This window comes from Numida meleagris, chromosome 1 (genome assembly GCF_002078875.1).
Source record: "Numida meleagris isolate 19003 breed g44 Domestic line chromosome 1, NumMel1.0, whole genome shotgun sequence".
NCBI lineage: Eukaryota > Metazoa > Chordata > Aves > Galliformes > Numididae > Numida > Numida meleagris.
This window is the reverse complement of record NC_034409.1, coordinates 191,178,901-191,196,025: the sequence shown is the minus strand read 5'-3', so window position 1 is coordinate 191,196,025 and position 17,125 is coordinate 191,178,901. Positions and strand designations below refer to the sequence as shown.

Here is a 17,125-nt window from a genome sequence, read left to right as displayed (position 1 = left end):
CCTTCCAACCCAAGCCAATCTATGATTCTGTGATTCTGTGATGGAGTCCTCTGAGCAAGTAAATGTCGGAACATGTTTCATGTCACTATACCTCTCCAATTCCCACTGCCCAAAGCAGAGTTGAAGGTTGGCCCTCAATCCATGGGGTCAAACAAAATCTATAAGCACTCTGTCCACAGAAATGGTCAATAGTGGCTGTCGAGGAAAGAGGTTATAATAGTGCACATGCAAAGGGATCCTTCCTGTTGTTTGTTCTCCTCTCTCCCAGCAATTTTTCAGGACTTCAGAAAGTAGATACTGCATTGCCACCATGCTTCATAGGTACAAATGGAGCTGACCTGCAGGCATGTGACATTAGATTAGCTTGCTGATTCACAGTATCAAACCCAGTTGCTTGAAAATGTACATTTTCTTGCTTGTTGCAAACATTACTGATGATAATTGAGGTGGAAAATTGATGAGAAATGAGGTCAGATATTAGGAGAAACTTTTCAGAAGGAGTGATAATGCACTGGAACAGACTGCCCAAGGAAGTGGTGGAGTCACTGTTCCTGGAGGTTTTCAGGAACTGTGGAGATGTGGCACTAAAAGGTCATCGTCAGTGGGCATGGTGGGAATGGGTTGGAGCTGGGCTTGGGGATCTTAGAGGTCTTTTCCAAACTTAATGATTCTATGATTCTGTAATTTAACTAGGTAGCTCCCAAATGTAGCACCTTATTACACTGAGATTAGGGGTGGGAAATAATTTTGCCTTGTTTCAAGGAGTCCTGCTTAGGATTTTAATTTGGAGTTATTTTTGGTTTTGCTTTTTGTATTGAGGAAAAGAAATTCTTTACAGGCTTTTGGCATTCAAGTGATTTAATACCCACAAAGCTGATGAGCAGATAGTCCCTGCCCAGCAAGACTGACAGATTTATAGGATGACCAGTGACATGATGGGTGGATAGGGGTTAACTGCTTGCTCTGTCTTCCAAAACAAAAATGAGTTCTCAAATGAAGCAAGACATATCTGAAACACACTGAAGGATACAACTTTTCATGCTACCTGCTGCTAAACTTTTCCTTTGAGATTATGGATGCCAACATTTTTGCACCGCTTCAGGAAGCAGCCAGACACACCATAGACACAAAAAACACTGAGAAGTATTAATGCAAAGAGCCCACCTACAGATTTCTGTAGCTGGGAGACCTCCTGAGGAAGTGTCCCTACCTCCAGTCCTACTCCCAGGACCCATCTGTGAAGAATGGATGATACATGGTTTGCCAAGAAAGCCATTTGACTTGTACCAATGCCTTGGGTAGAAAACTTCAGCATCTTATATCCCAAGAGATGTTGAGCCTTCTGCAGCACTAGGAGTAACAGTCTTCTCTTTGTTTGCAGGGGGATTATGTGTGGATGGACCTCAAAACCGGCCGGGAATTCGATGTCCCCATTGGAGCGGTGGTTAAACTGTGTGACTCTGGACAGATCCAAGTTGTGGATGATGAAGGCAACGTAAGCATAAAGGGTTGTGGTTGCTTTTCAACACTAGGACTGTTGCAGGCACAGGCCCTAGGTAGGATTGAATGCATGAACTTAAGTTGTATTTGAAAGACAAACTTGATTTGAATCTGATTAAAGGTGATGGGATTCTCTCCATTAATATCAGTGGATATTGGAACTGGGCCACAGCTTCAGAAGTAGTCCCAGCTCTGAACCAAACTCCCGCCGGACAGAGACAGCACAACACTCCAGTTCAAACATAGTTAATAGATCTAATTTTGCTCATTCCCAGTGTTTCTGGAAATATGAGGAAAAGGGCTTATAACAGGAGATTCATGATGACTTTGTCACAGACTTCTCTTGTGTCCTTGGAAATAACTGTAAAAAGAAGATAGCATTGTGTCTCTACTTTTGTGGCTGTACTGGGAATGAAATAGTGAGAAGCTTCTTGAGTACAACGATGACAGTCTGTTTTAAGGAACATCTATATTACAAGCAGAGAGTGACCTGAGGACATTTCTTGTCCTTTATCGCTTTTGATAAAATTTGGTTCAGCTGGATCCTTGTGTCCAGTTTTTAGAGACTTTTGAAGTCCTTCTGCCAAGATGGCTAATGTCTCACGTCTCTTACCACTCCAGTAAACCAAAAGACATTTTCCTTCTTCTGCTATGAATCTCTCATATTACTTCCTCTCATGACCCAGGGGTAGAAGCTGTTGTATGTGTGCTACTGCTCTCCCATGCGTGCTCTTCCACCTGGTCCTTCTGCCCAGGGTGGACTGTTTCTGCCCCTCATCCCAGTGGTTTCCCATTTGATTTATCTTTCCCTGCCCTCGCTCTCTTCCCAGGAGCACTGGATTTCCCCGCAGAATGCCAGCCACATCAAACCCATGCACCCCACCTCCATTCATGGTGTGGAGGACATGATCCGGCTGGGGGACCTGAATGAGGCAGGAATCCTTAGGAATCTGCTGATCCGCTACCGAGAGCATCTCATCTACGTGAGTGTCTACCCTGTCTCTATCTACTACTCTGCACTGCACTTCCAGCTCTCCTTAGTTCTTGGAAACCCACATGGGTTTTTCCCTGATTTAAATAAGCATCTGGATTTCTAGGACCCTAATAGTTGAGTGTATATGCACTGGTATGTTCTTCTGTAGAGAAATCATTGCAAAGTTTATGGATGCCCCAGGGGAAGCTGGAGACCCTATTATTTATGTGATGAGCAAGTCCCTGTCACCTCCCTATCCAGCCCCTGTTGAAGTTTTTGGAACACATATCAAGTTTATGCACATGCAGTAAGCAGATTAACCCAGGCCATGTGCAGGCTGTAGTAACCATAGAGAAAAAAAGACTTTGGCAACTGTAAGCTGGATGTGGCCTTCCTGCATTCTCCCACTTAACTGTTAAGTCATCCAACCCAAGTGGGTGAAAAGAGCAATTGCCAGAGGTGCAAGGGCTGGAGAAAGGATGAGAAGGTGCACATGGGAATAACCATGTACAATGAAGTGAGCAGCTCAGAGAAGATCTCCTAAGTACCTGCCCCATCTGTGTTTATAACCTTTGGGATCTTGACAGCTGAACTTTTAGGACAGTATTACCCATCCTTAGGTTTGCATGGTCATTTAACATCCAGTAGGCCCACTTCAGCTTTTCCAACCCAAACAGACATCCAGAAATCAAGGGTTTTACAGGGAGCCAGCAGGAACTGAGCCACTCTTCTGTGACAGCACCTCAAAAACCACATCCCAAATAGGACAAGAGACAGCATTCAAGTTTCTGAGTTGTTTTTTTCAGTGTGCTGTATACTAGATAGTCTGGTGTACATTCTGGTGATGGAAATGAGGGAAAGTATGTGCTTGCCACTAGTAAATGAACTCAAACAACCTACGTATATATGATATTATTGCTGGGTATCTCTCCTATGCTACAGCTTTCTGCCACTCAGATGAGTACCTGCTATGCCTCTGAAGGCCTTTTCAAGGCAACCTGGAGATCTACTTTATAAAAGGCTCTAGAGATTACTAGCTTTTCAGGCCAGTGGGAATTGCAATATATTCTGATATGCTTGACACCATAAACCAACAGACCATATCCATGATTTTATGTATCAAGTCTGCTTGTTCTGCTTGTTGTCCAGTGCCTTTTGAAAGGATTGTTTTGGTTTAGAGCTGGGCAGTGATGGATAACACTTCACCCTGTTTCAAAGGCTGTTGAAATGGTTGACCACCCATCCTCTCATCCCGACTCTACAAAATACGTTCCTTCTTTCATAGGTGAATTTCAGTTCTAGAGGAAGAGGACAAAGCTACTAAAAAGGCTCTCCTGGGCTCCCAGAGCTTGAAGAAAAATAGGTGCTGATGCACCTTGTTTGATGCCTTACATTGTCAGTTTAGAGAAAAATGCATAATGAGAAAATAAATCAAATGTTACATGAGCTGAGTTACTTCCTGAAACTCTCACTGGGAGAGCTCAGCCATTTATAATGATAAAACAGCAAAAGTTAACAGGGCCAAATTTGTAGCTGAGGTGGTATCTCTGTATGCACCCAGGATAGTCACTGAAGTTATCACTGCAGCCAACAGATCCAAGACTGCTTTTTGGCTGTCTAGATATAGGTATCTGGTGGGTGAGGTGAATTGCTTTAGAACTAATCAGGGCTCAGATATCATTGAAAAATATTATATTGGAAGGAAAGCTGGAGTTGGAGATCTACAGTCCAAATTCCAGCTTGACACATGTCCAGCTTCAAAGTTTGATGTCATACTCATGTGAATAACTGAATTCAGGCAATCTGAATGCCACCCAAGGTGTACAGGTAGCCAACAGTTTGTGGTGATTGGCTCATTCAGAGAACAGGCATCTATCTGTTGAGCGTTACCCCTTTTCTCTTGTTTGTGGACACCCTGTAGTGGTACCAAGCGAACTCCCATGTCTCTCTCTGTGCAAAATTTGGGATCATGCTGGATATTTTTTCAGTGGTGTCTGAGTGTCTCTCCTGGGGGGTCCCTAAGCCATCAGGCAAACGTCTGTTGCATTGCTAAGTGAAGAGAAGTCCTCGGATAAGATTTCACATGTACAATATCAGATTGCCCACAGATAAAAGCTTCTCCTTCATGAAAGCTCTGCCTCTGAGCTCCCTCACTAAGCCACCCACAGGCATCCAGGGAGATTGTGAACACAAGTGAATGATGTTTGGTGGGGTCATGCTAACAAGTGCTAATGCAAAGGGCAGCTGCTAACCCAGAGGCAAGATTGGGCAGTGATTTGGGTTGAGTAATTCACTAACAATACGATTTCTCCATCAGTTCTTTGAGTCTGATGGTGACAGAGCCAGGTGTACTGCAGGGCTGCTGTGTAAGGGATGGCTGCTTACCCTAATCTAATTGTAAGTAATTTATCACTCCGCCTGCCTTCACAGTGCCAGGTGAGCACTGCCTGGAGTGTGTTCATCTGATTTTAGGCTGGATCCAGACCTTGAGTTTCACACCTCTTTGGTTTTTTGGGGCTAAGGAACATTTGGTTGTTATCTTTGCAGTCTGTCACACAGATAATGCCTTGGAGAGAAGCACCTCCAAGGAGCTCATTTTCTCACCAAATAATTTTAGCAGGTGGTTCTTTACTAGGTTCCTTTGTTATAACCTATTCATAGAATCATAGAATGATCTTATTTCATATAATGGATAGGTTGTATTCATAGAATATAATGGAATCTATGTAGAACAACAGAACCCATTCCTTGGGCTAGTCCTGTTCTATACAATAAACCACTTGTATTTGCATCAGAGATAAGTTGTGCTATGATTGCTCTACACCACTAATGGCTTTGAAGTGGCAGCACATGGTCCTGGGCACCACAGAGCAGTTAGTGTAATATCAGCATCAGAATGACACTGAGAATCATAGAATTGTTTGAGTGGGAAGGGACCCTTGAAAGTCATCTAGTCCAACTCCCCTGCAATGAACAGAGAATGACATAGAGCATGTAGCTTGATAGAGATGTATGCAAACCATCCCTGTCTATGTGAGTGTTATTACAGGGCAGGAACCCAACTTTAGATCTCATCTTTTAAGAGTGGAGGCACTAGCAGGAGTACATTCGTAATGAGCATGGTAAATGTTGATGGCAGTTTTGCAAAGCCAAGATACGTAGGGATACCCAGTTCTCTGAAGCGTTGGGGTTTTTTTGGTGGTGGTTTGGTTGGTTGCTCAGTTGTTGGTTTTATTTCTGAGATATAATTTGTACTGTCTCAAAGTTGGTGATTTTGCCTTCACTATTTGAAAGAATTTCTGAGCCCCCTGAGTGAAAGGTAACTTTTCCAATAGGTCTTCAGACTCCCTTGTTTCATCATCACCTTAGCTTTGTGTAAGGTATAATTCCGCTCTAATAAAATATAATTTTCCTTTTTCTCCTCCCTCACATTTTACTCATAAGACAAACTGCGGCGGGAGGGTAAGTAATGACTCTTGGAGCTGTCATTTGTAATCACTTCTGTGCCATCCATTGGATCACTTGTTTTTGTTCTGTTGCATTTTCATTTAATTTGCACTACCATTGCTGCTGCTTCACAAATGCATTGTGAGCATCATCCCATTTGCTACAGAGCTTGGCCCTCATGGTGAAGTTATGACCTTCCCAGAGCTGGAAAGTCCCCAGTCTGTCAATGTAGTATTGCATGATTAAAGCTTTAAGTGCTTCTCAGTAATTATCTCAACTTGCAAGGAAGAAACTTCTGCAACCAAATGAAAAAAAAAAAAAAACTTCAACAAAGGTTTTTTTTGCTCAAGATTTGGTTTGTATACACTGGGAGAAACCATGCTGAATAGCAAGGTTATTTGGTGGGGAGTTTGGACTTTGAGTAAGGTTAAATCTCTTTATCTAGAGATGAAAGCCATGTCTGCTGTTGCTTTCTTGTTGCCAAAATGCAGCAAAATTCGGTAGAGCTTTAACCCCATAAAAATCCAGATGAAATCAGCCACAGTGCTCTGAGTAGTGAGGGAAGCAGGCTCAGAAAGGATTTTGTTTGGGGCTACTTAAAATGTAGGTCATGCAGGCAGTAATGAATTTGAGTTGTGGTTTCTAATGTAAGTGGTCAGCTACAGCAGAGCCTCTGTCTATCAGCAACGCTTGATTTTCTCGATACAGAATGGCTTTGCTCTCACCCAGCAATAGAAACCAGAGATAATATTTCCTTGGAGGTGCCCTTTGGCCTGTCATCAGCAAAGTGCACAAAGTTTTTCGTGAGAAGTGGGCAAACTGTGAACATTCATCAACTAGGAATGACCTATGAGAGCAAGCAATAGTACAGGAGTTCATGCTGACAGAGTCTTTTGTAGATCACAAGGGAAGGGTCAACAAGAGTATCCAGGAAGCACATTCCTGCAACTAATGGTTAACTCCTTTCATGAGCTTGCTGGCTGTGTTTGGGGTAGGTCAGACCAATGTGGCTGAAACACTGGGATTTCAGAAATCTCTGCAAAGTGTCAGTCTTTCTGAGAAGATGCTCAAGGAAGATTAGAAATGCCCCTCAAATTAACCTGGTAATAAATTATGAAGAGGAAAACAGTGTTCCAGGTCTCTCAGTACTGAAAGGAAACTCAGGGGTCAGTGGCAACCTTGGTGTCATAAAGCCACCCAGAAATTGAGCCCAGTCCTTCTCTGAACGTTAAGTTTACCTTCTCTGTCACTGTGGAAGGCTGCTCAGGGACTTTGGTGCTTCCCTACTTCAGTAGCTTCTTCTAACATCCAGTCTAAGTTATTTCACAGCCAATTTCCATCCTTTGTATTTGTGTCAACTTTATCCTTGAGCTTCAAGAGCTTTTCTCCTTTTCTGACATTTAATCTAGTATTACAGAGAAGACTAAAACTTTCTCTCTTAGTTGCTTCTATAAATTCCTATCTCACCTTGGCTGAACAGAAGGCTGATCTCCTGTGATGCCCATGGGGCTACAAAGTGACCGCCCCCAAGGGCTTTTAGCGTCCCTACTAGAGAACACAACTGCCACCTACTGGCTACCTTTCAAGAAGCCAGAGCTGGTGGGAAGTGTGGAGATAGTGAAGAACAAATTATCACCTGTCTCCACTGAAACCCATTCTTTCATGATCTAGGGATAACAGGTTTCGATGGGAGAAACTCAACCTGGGGCTGTGTTATCTTCAAGGTTCATAATCATCCTTTCCTGAGACTCTTTGGTACTTTGTTCCAAAGGCTTATTTTTGGTTTTATGTCATGCAGCTGAAAAGATTTGTTTTCATGTTGAAATGGTGAGAGGTTTCTTTTTCCTGCAAGAATATTTGCAGCAGTGGGGGCACTTTTGTAGCTGATCTCACCAGAAATGAAAGGGGAGATTCAGCTTTCATAACATTAGTTGTCAAAAGTTAGCCTAGAGAAGGCAACTTGATTCATTTTTCATAAAGTCATAGATTCATTTGAGTTGTAAAGGACTTTTAAAGATCATCTGGTTCAACTTCCCTGCAATGAACAAGGACATCTTCAGCTTGGTCAGGTTACTCAGAGCCTGGTAGTCATTATTGTAGTCACTAAGAGAGGTGAACCCCTTGGTTACCCCAAGGTAGATCTCTGTTGACTTTCTTGCTCCAGACTATAACTTTAGACAGTTGAAACTGGGGAAAGACATCCTTATTCTCAGACTTGAGCTGGGATGTGGCCAAACCTCCTAACCTCAGATCTGTATCTGAGTGAGAAGGCAAAGGCCTTGAGTCCTTTGGTGAGAGAATTGAGAGCGATGGCTTCTGGAAGGGCAGAAATGAAAGCACATGACACCACAAAGAGTTTTGCTGCCAAAGGCCCGGGAAAGCTTTGCTTATCTGAGTTCAACAGAGAGCATGGGATGGACAAAAGGCATTTCCAAAATGACTAGGACGTGGCTGAGAAGGGGTACGTCTGGACTTTGTGAACCATTTCCATGTGCACAAGACGGGGTTTAAACTGCAGCACACAGAGATTTGATTAGACAAAGATGTAGTGAGGAACAGACTGCAGAGAAGGGTGTTAGCAGCAGTTCTGCTGTGGATTTTTAAAACCAGTTAGACAGGGATCTGTCAGGAAAAGCGTCAGGCCCTGGTTTGAGGGCAGTGATCTCCAGATCCTCCACATCTTTAGTTTCTCAGAATTTGTGCAATGTACTAAGTACACATGGATGCATACTGGTTTTGGGGATGTTTTTGCAAATATGAGCTTGACTTGGAACTCTAAATCTTAACTGAGGAGCATCTGAAATATGAATTAAAGCTTAAATCTATCTAGTGCATGAGCAGGGCTGAGTCTGAACTCAGTTGGATAGTTTGAGACTTCCGTTCCAGCTTTGCTCCAGGCTCCACCCTTCAAGCATCTTTGACTTGTACATCATCTTCCATCCAGCTTTTGAAAAACATTGATTTTTCTGGCCTCCACACTCCATCCGAACTGCCAAAATCTCTCAGCTGGGTCTCACTGTCTCATAAGCTTTCATGTGCTTCTCCTCCAGACATACACTGGTTCAATACTGGTGGCAGTAAACCCCTACCAGCTTCTACCCATCTATTCACCGGAGCAGATACGCCTATACACCAACAAAAAGATTGGGGAGATGCCACCACACATCTTTGCAATCGCTGACAACTGCTACTTCAACATGCAGCGCAACAACAAGGATCAGTGTTGTATCATAAGGTGAGCTGGTAAATTTCCAAATGGAACGAACACTGGAAAAGGCAGCTGGTTAACGGGGAACAAATAATCAAACATAACTAGGAAGCCATTAGATTCTCTGTCCACATAATGTTAGTGTAGAGGTGACCTCTGCTGTGCATTTCTGAAGTCAAAAATGCCATCTTGCAAGTAGCATCCTGCTTCTTGTCTCAGTTACCTTCTCCTCTCCCCTCAGTGAGACGTAGGTTGGATATTAGGAAAAACTTATTCTCTGAAAGAGTGGATGGGCACTGGAACAGGCTTCCCGTGGAGGCGGTGGAGTCACCGTCCCTCGGGGTTTTCAGGAAACATGTAGATGTGGTACTTATTGACATGGTTTAGCAGGCAGTGTTGTTGGTAGGTGGATGGTTGGACTCGATGAGCTTAGAGGTCTTTTCCAACCTTAATGATTCTATGATTCAGTGTCTAATGGGACCTGTGGCTGTCATCAAATGGCAGAATTTCAGATTCTGCTTTCTAGCGCATTTGGGCAATTCAAGACTTGTGATGAATCTGCCCCTGTGCCACTGGCTCAAGGTGTGATAATCGTACCTGGAAAAGCACTGTCTGAAAGAGCTTCCTGACATTCTTGGTGACAGCTGTATGATGGTATTTGCTGGAGAGACCCAAACCCAAAACGCAAAAGTTTGACCTTGTGAATTGGAATGTAAATCTGTATCCTGGCTGGAAGCTGTCCCATTCTGTGTCCTAACATTTGGATATAACCAGTCTTTGGGGTGTAGGAAACTCATCCTTAGCAGTCTCATCTCACTTGTGCTAACAGACCAGGACTAGAGATGTCAATCCCTCTGGAGATAGAGAGAGGGAAGTTAGCAGGAATGCAGCAGGACTTTCACTGACCTCAGTTTCTATTGTCTTTGCAGTGGTGAATCCGGGGCAGGGAAAACAGAAAGCACAAAACTGATTCTTCAGTTCCTGGCAGCGATCAGTGGTCAGCACTCCTGGATTGAGCAGCAGGTCCTGGAGGCAAATCCCATCTTGGAAGGTGAGGTCTCAAATGGTAGAGACATTTTTCTGGTGGCTAAAAAAATCAGATTCAAGAAATACAAAATACGGTCCAAACTATGTAACCATTTGTTGAATCCAAGGTATCAAAAAGTGAGAATAAATAAATAAATAAATAAACTTAGAAGAAACAATGTTAAGTGTCGGTTAAACTGTATATTCGGATCCTTTCTGTCTGAATTGATTTTTCTCAACAAAATTATGCTCTGATTTGAGTATTTTCTAGCTGTAGATGTCCCTGTTTATTGCATGGGAGTTGGAGTAGATGACTTTTATTGGTCTCTTCCAACTCAAACAATTCTATGATTCAATTTTCTAGGAATATTTTTGCCAACACTTGTTGAAAATGAAACACTTCAGCTGACCTGAAATATTTTTCAACTTTTTGATTAATTTGAAAATCAAAAAATATCTTCATTTCCATATAAATCAAAACATTATCTCAAATTTCAAAACAGAAACCTGAGTTTTGCCGAATTATCTGTGTAGTCTGGGATTTCAGAAACTGATCAGCAAAACTGGTCATGCCATAGAAGCTGTGGATGCCTCATTCCTGGAGATGCTCAAGACCAGGTTGGATGTCTGCACATTAAATAGGTGATCTGAACCTCCAGGCATAATGCAGGATGGAACTTTTCTGCAGAAAGAGCAGCATTTTCTTCCTCTCTTCATTAAAGAATAATGAGATTTTAATCCACCTGCTAGTCCCAGTGAGCAGTGTTTGCTTGGTAGGTAGCCCCATAGGAATCAATGGGAATGTGAATATCCTGACAGCTTCCCATGAATAATTTGAGCAGTGCAAACAAGCAGGTCACCACCTGAGCTTTCCTTCTCTGCTCTCCTCTGGAGGATCCTTCAGTCCAGTATGAAGATGCAACAAGATTGCTCAGGGATGCATGGCATGCACACGTGGGATTTAAACATATATTTCACCAGGAAAACAGATATTTTGTTTTACAAATGCATCTCCAGCACCTGGCAGCAACTCCAGACCATACAAACACCAAGGCATGCTTCCTACACCCACGCAAAGGATAGAACTGCATCATGCATGGATCCTTTCCTACACACTGTCTGCTTTCAGGGCAGAGTCTGCCTCTGGAGGTTGGCTTGATTCCTCTGTATTTCCTGAAAGGATGATCTCTTTCCATCTCTCATCAAATCAGTCACCGATATCCCTGTCTTTTCCCACACTATCACCTCCCATACTGCTGTATTTTCCTATTAGCCTTGCTTTACCCCCCTGTATTTCAGCAGCTGCTGACCAGAACCTGCTACTGTCACCCTTTTTCCTGGATAAGGTCACTCTTTTTCCATTCATCCTTCTTGATACTCCTCTCCTTTTTTTGAACAGAGTTATCTGTGGAATATCCTGTCTCCCCACATTAAAACTGAAACAGGCAAACTTCAAGAAAGGCTTTGGGCTGCTTTCTAGCCTCTTTTGTTTGTTTGTTTTTCCTGGACAGGCTGAGCAGTGGGCTCAGGAGAACCTCATGAGGTTCAGCAAAGCCAAGTGCAAGGTCTACGCCTGGGTTGTGGCAACCCCCACTGTCAATACAAGCTGAGGGACAAAAGGATAGAACACTTAGGGGTACTGGCGGATGGCAGGTGGGCATGAGCCAGAAATGTGCTGGGGAGATTTAGAATGGATATAAGGAAAAAGTTTCTTGCAATAAGGGTGATGAGGCACTGAAACATGTTGCCCAGAGATATGGTGGATGTCCCGTCCCTGGAGACAGTCAAGGTCAGACTGGATGGGGCTCTGAGCACCTGATGGAGCTGTGGGTGTCTCTGTTCATTGCAGGAGAGGTGGACTTAGATGACCTCTAAGGGTCCCTTCCAACCCAAACAGTTCTCTGATTCTGTAATTCTGACACCAGATCCACCAGTCCTTCCCATGTCAGGTCCTCTCTGACCCACTGCAATTCTTCCCCACAGCTTTTGGGAACGCAAAGACAATCCGTAATGACAACTCCAGCCGATTTGGGAAGTACATTGACATCCACTTCAACAAAAGGGGAGCCATCGAGGGGGCCAAGATTGAACAGTACCTGCTGGAGAAGTCCCGGGTCTGCAGACAGGTAAGGTGACATATCTGCAAAGCATGAGAGTGGGTCCACTGACATTTGTGGTGACATTATCAGAAGAGCTGATGCTTGCTCTTCTTCTGCAGGCCCAGGACGAGAGAAATTACCACGTGTTCTACTGCATGCTGAGAGGAATGACAATGGAGCAGAAGAAGAAGCTGGGTCTTGGGAAAGCCACCGACTACAACTACCTTGCTATGGTGAGGGTACAGAGAAGTGAAGGTTTGGAGGGATGATATGGTGTGAGCTTCTTAGCAAGGGAGAGACAAGTGGAAGGTCTTCCTCCAAGAGACTGTTTTGCTGGTTATAACCTTCTTGAATGTTAGTCACCAAATAATGAGATTTATTTGTCCCAACGCTTCAAGCCTTACCATCTTAGAGCAAACCCTTAACCCCTTTGTATTAGGCACTATTTTTGTTGGATGGTTGGGGTGTTGTTTTCCCCAGGCCACTTGTTTGGAAATAGTTAGGATGTTGGGTACAAACCAATGCTCTTGCAGAAATGATGGAAGAGGATGAATGTGTGTTTAGCAGCCACCAGCCACACGCACACACACACACAGCTCTTTATTCCCACCTCAGGGAGCTTTTTCTCTGATAGATTCTTTCAAGTGCTTAAAGGGAGCCTACAAGAAAGGTGGAAAGAGACTCAGAGATTCTAGTAATAGGAGAAGGTGTAATGGGTATGAACTAAGAGTGGAGACATACATTAGATATAAGGAGGACATTTTTCATTCGTAGGGTGGTGAGGCCCTAACACAGGCTGCCTGGAGGAGCTGTGGGTAGCCTATCCCTGGCAGTGCCCAAGGTTGGATGGGAGTTTGGTTACCTGATCTACGGAATGTGACTCTGCCCATGGCAGGGGTTGGGACTGGATGGGTTTTAAGGTCGCTTCCAACTCAAACCGTTCTATGATTTTATAACACAGGGTGGTTAGGGACAGCAGGGCAGTGCAGTTCACAGGGCTGAGCACCAAATCGTAGCCTTCACCAAAGAGCAGAACCAGACCAACAGGTTCATCTCACTTATTTATTCCTTAGGCAGAACTTCTGCCTAACTAGGACAGATTTTTTTTTTTTTGCTTTTTCAGCAAAGCCCTGTTAGCTTAAGGCTGCACCAATCTGTGCTGAATTCACTCAGCTTTACCCCATGCAACATCCTTGCCTCCCCAGGGTAACTGCACAACCTGTGATGGCAGAGATGACAGCAAGGAGTACGCCAACATCCGCTCTGCCATGAAGGTCCTTATGTTCACCGACACGGAGAACTGGGAGATCTCTAAGCTGCTGGCTGCCATCCTCCACATGGGGAACCTACAGTATGAAGGTAAAAGGACAAAATGCAAGGATGTGCTCCAGCATGCTTTTCCTTCTTATTCTGCACAGTAAGATGGAGCCAAGGTAATGGAACAAATCCAGACCACCTGCCATGATACTGTGTTAAGGAGTCTGGTGTTTATTGAGATTTGTAAGGACCCTTGAGATTACTTTGATGTATAAGAACAAGAAGGGAGGAATAAATCCACCTGCCCACTCTGCAGGGCTTCCAGACGTTGATGCACACAGTGGAGATGGTCAGTCCTGTTCAGCCATCTGCAATAGGACCCCACTACGTGTCATCTCTACCTCGCTAGGTCTGTTCCAGCAGCCTGGGGCTGGCAGCTCTTAATTTAAGTCTGTGATTTTCACCTCTCCTGAATTAGAGAGGTTGGATATGGCCATAAATCATTCAACAAATCCGGGTTTTGCAAGGAGAGACCAACGGTGTGGTCAAGAAGTGCCTACATGATTGGATATGTCTTTGTAAAAGTACCAAGCCGCCCGGCTGTCAGAAATGACATGTTAATATGGAAAAAAGAAGCCTGAAACACATCCTAGAAACTTTGTCATCCCATAAGCCGCCTAGGGTGCCTGGCAGAGCTGAATACAAGTTCTTTGCTGCCAGCAGCAGGACTCCAGCTGCTGCATGAACTTTTCTCTCCCTTATGATGATTAGATTTTGCTTGGCCACCAAGGTGAGGCAATGAGGAGAGACACTTTTCCTCTCCCCTTACCTCCTGCAGAGCTACATCCCTTGCTGACTGCTTTCCCTGTGCTTCTCTTCCCCCAGCTCGGACCTATGACAACCTGGATGCTTGCGAGGTTGTGCAGTCAGCGTCACTGATCACTGCGGCATCGTTGCTGGAGGTCAGTATCTCTATAGTGGTGGGTGGTACTGTCCTCTTTTTGTCTTGTTCCCATGTTCCCAGTGTTGTGGAAAGGCTTGGAAAGCCTCATCTGAGCCAGGATGTCTTTGCCCTTCCAGCTCTAGGAGGCTGAAGAGGGCTGTGTAAGCCATAGTGTAGAGGCAGTGTAGAGGTGGATGTCTCCATCTGAGCTCCCCTTCACATGAGTGGAGAGGAACAGATGTTTTGGTGGCACATAGTCCTAAAAAAGACACCCCAAATAGTCCCTAAAATAACCTGTTTCTCTCATTGATGAAAGCTCATGTGGCAGTCAAGACAGAGACATATACCTACCTACCTGTGTGTATGTGGTGAGGTGAGGTGACTGTCACCCAAAGACCCACATAGAGGCTGGAGTGTTTCCCTAGCACGAAACAAGGCTCCCTTTGGGACACCACTCATCACTGTGGCCCCAGAGCGTTACCCACAGCCATCTTCAAGCTGTTTTTGTGGATTTCATGAACTGGATGTTTCTCCCGCATGATCTCAAGATGTCACAAAAAGGTGACAACAAGATGCAAAGCTACAATGATGCTGGCAGGCTTTGCAGGCTTTCCTTTTTCATCTCTGTTCCCCACACCTCGTTAACATCTCCCACTATGTCACAAAGAACACCTTCCATAGTAACACACTATACAAACATTTATTAATTAGTCTTTCTGAAAGTGCCTGTGACATCATTTGGGATCTGCAAAATGATGCTTACCTCCAGTTATGAAGGTCTGCACAGTTCCTTTCCAGCCATTTATACCCAAGCCATGGTAAGAAACCCTTGAGCTATAAAGTCAGCAGCTGTGTTTGGTGCTGCTTTCACCAGGTTGACCCTCAGGATGTGATGAACTGCCTCACCAGCCGAACTATAATCACCAGGGGTGAGACCGTCTCCACCCCTCTCAGCATGGAACAAGCACTGGATGTGAGGGACGCTTTTGTAAAGGTAAATCTTAGGGTATTCCTTCCTGTTCCTGGTGATACGATGAAGGAATCTGTCAGTTTTGAGACCAGAGCATCCACTGCATGGGAAAAGTGAGCTTTAGGAGTAGATCCTCAGCTACTATAAATCAGAGCAACACTTGCAACACCTGGAGCACCCACACATGAATTTCAAGATTTTGGCATGTTTAGATCAGTGAAGCTGTGTTAGTAAATAAAGTATGTTGACAGAGACAGAGCTGTTCAGCTGTCACTGAAGCACTTACAGAGAGCATCACCCGAGGCTCTTAGGTGATGGAGGTTAATGGGTTGTGTATGCATCACTGTTTTCAGCCCCATGTAATGTTACAAAATATGCATAAATAGCTCACTACAAATTTTGCTCTGATCTTTGTTGGCCTCATCCAGGCAAGATATCCTAGGCTTGCCTAATAGTGTAGCATGGCTCTGCTGACCACAGAAAATGAAACCAGAGGAAAGATGAGCTGGGTTTAGAGTAAGCACATGGGAAAATGTCCAAATTTTGGACTTTGCTTTAGGTTTTCTTTGATCTAGGCTTTCACATCCGTTGTTCTTGATCTACCCGGTGGCTTTCGCAGCTTTAAAACATGTCAAGAGTCTAGCATAGTCATCCTTGGGAGCTGTCTTCTTATTGGTTGTGTTTTAGGGATGTCTGTGGCGTCAAAAGGGGTGTGAACTTCTAACTTGTCTCGGTAAGCTCTGCATTTGGGATATTGCAGGGAATTTATGGGCGGCTCTTTGTGTGGATCGTGGAGAAGATCAACGCTGCAATTTACAGACCTCCTTCCCAGGAACTCAAAAGTGTTAGAAGATCCATTGGCCTCCTTGACATCTTTGGCTTTGAGAACTTCACTGTGAACAGGTATGGAGCCTGCAGAAGGAGAACCTGGTCCTAACCCTCCTTCACCACCCCAAACTCAACATCTTGCAGTTCTTTCATCTCTCCTGGGATGAACAGGACTTTGTTGGCCCAGGCCTATTTCTGCACGAGAGATTACCAGAATTAAATATTTTTTTGTTGCAGAAGACAAGATATTTCCTTTATTTTTTTAAATTATTATCCAAAATGCACCCATAGGAGATAGCCTCCAACTAATTTGTTTAGGCTATATACATACAACAGTGGTGACATTGTTTGGGGAGAGAAAAACTGATCAGCTAGACCAATGTGGTAATTTTTAGCCAATAGCAATCTTATGGAGCGATTGACAAGACCTGAAGATACTGCTTCAAGCATAGGAGAGTGATGGAGAAATAAAGACTGTGGTGGATCTAAACTGACCTTTCCTTCACTTTCCATCCACAGTTTTGAGCAGCTGTGCATCAACTTTGCAAATGAAAACCTGCAGCAGTTCTTTGTGCGACACGTTTTCAAGCTGGAGCAGGAGGAGTACAACCTGGAGAACATCAACTGGCAGCACATTGAGTTCACTGATAACCAGGATGCCTTGGACATGATTGCCATCAAACCCATGAACATCATCTCACTCATTGATGAGGAGAGCAAGTTCCCCAAGGTGTGTTTTTGGGCTCAGCCTTCTTTCCAGTGACTCTACTAGTTACAATCTCTTTATATTTTTACACTGGCACCCCATGAGGGGTCTGATTAGCCCTAAATCAGGCACCAGGGAAAATGTAACGCGTGTTCACCAGTCAGTTAT

General features: G+C 44.1%; 1 protein-coding gene across 1 annotated transcript in view; it reads left to right on the top strand.

The window, feature by feature from the left end:
* MYO7A (myosin VIIA) overlaps window positions 1,385-17,125 on the top strand; it is a 58,218-nt gene continuing 42,477 nt past the window's right edge. Inside the window, exons 1-11 of the mRNA XM_021383231.1 lie at window positions 1,385-1,495; window positions 2,331-2,483; window positions 8,971-9,155; window positions 10,058-10,179; window positions 12,138-12,280; window positions 12,373-12,486; window positions 13,459-13,612; window positions 14,396-14,472; window positions 15,328-15,447; window positions 16,184-16,326; window positions 16,771-16,981. Coding sequence (XP_021238906.1) covers window positions 1,397-1,495; window positions 2,331-2,483; window positions 8,971-9,155; window positions 10,058-10,179; window positions 12,138-12,280; window positions 12,373-12,486; window positions 13,459-13,612; window positions 14,396-14,472; window positions 15,328-15,447; window positions 16,184-16,326; window positions 16,771-16,981 — 1,521 coding nt within the window. The 5' untranslated portion in view covers window positions 1,385-1,396. The remainder of the gene's footprint in view (window positions 1,496-2,330; window positions 2,484-8,970; window positions 9,156-10,057; window positions 10,180-12,137; window positions 12,281-12,372; window positions 12,487-13,458; window positions 13,613-14,395; window positions 14,473-15,327; window positions 15,448-16,183; window positions 16,327-16,770; window positions 16,982-17,125) is intronic.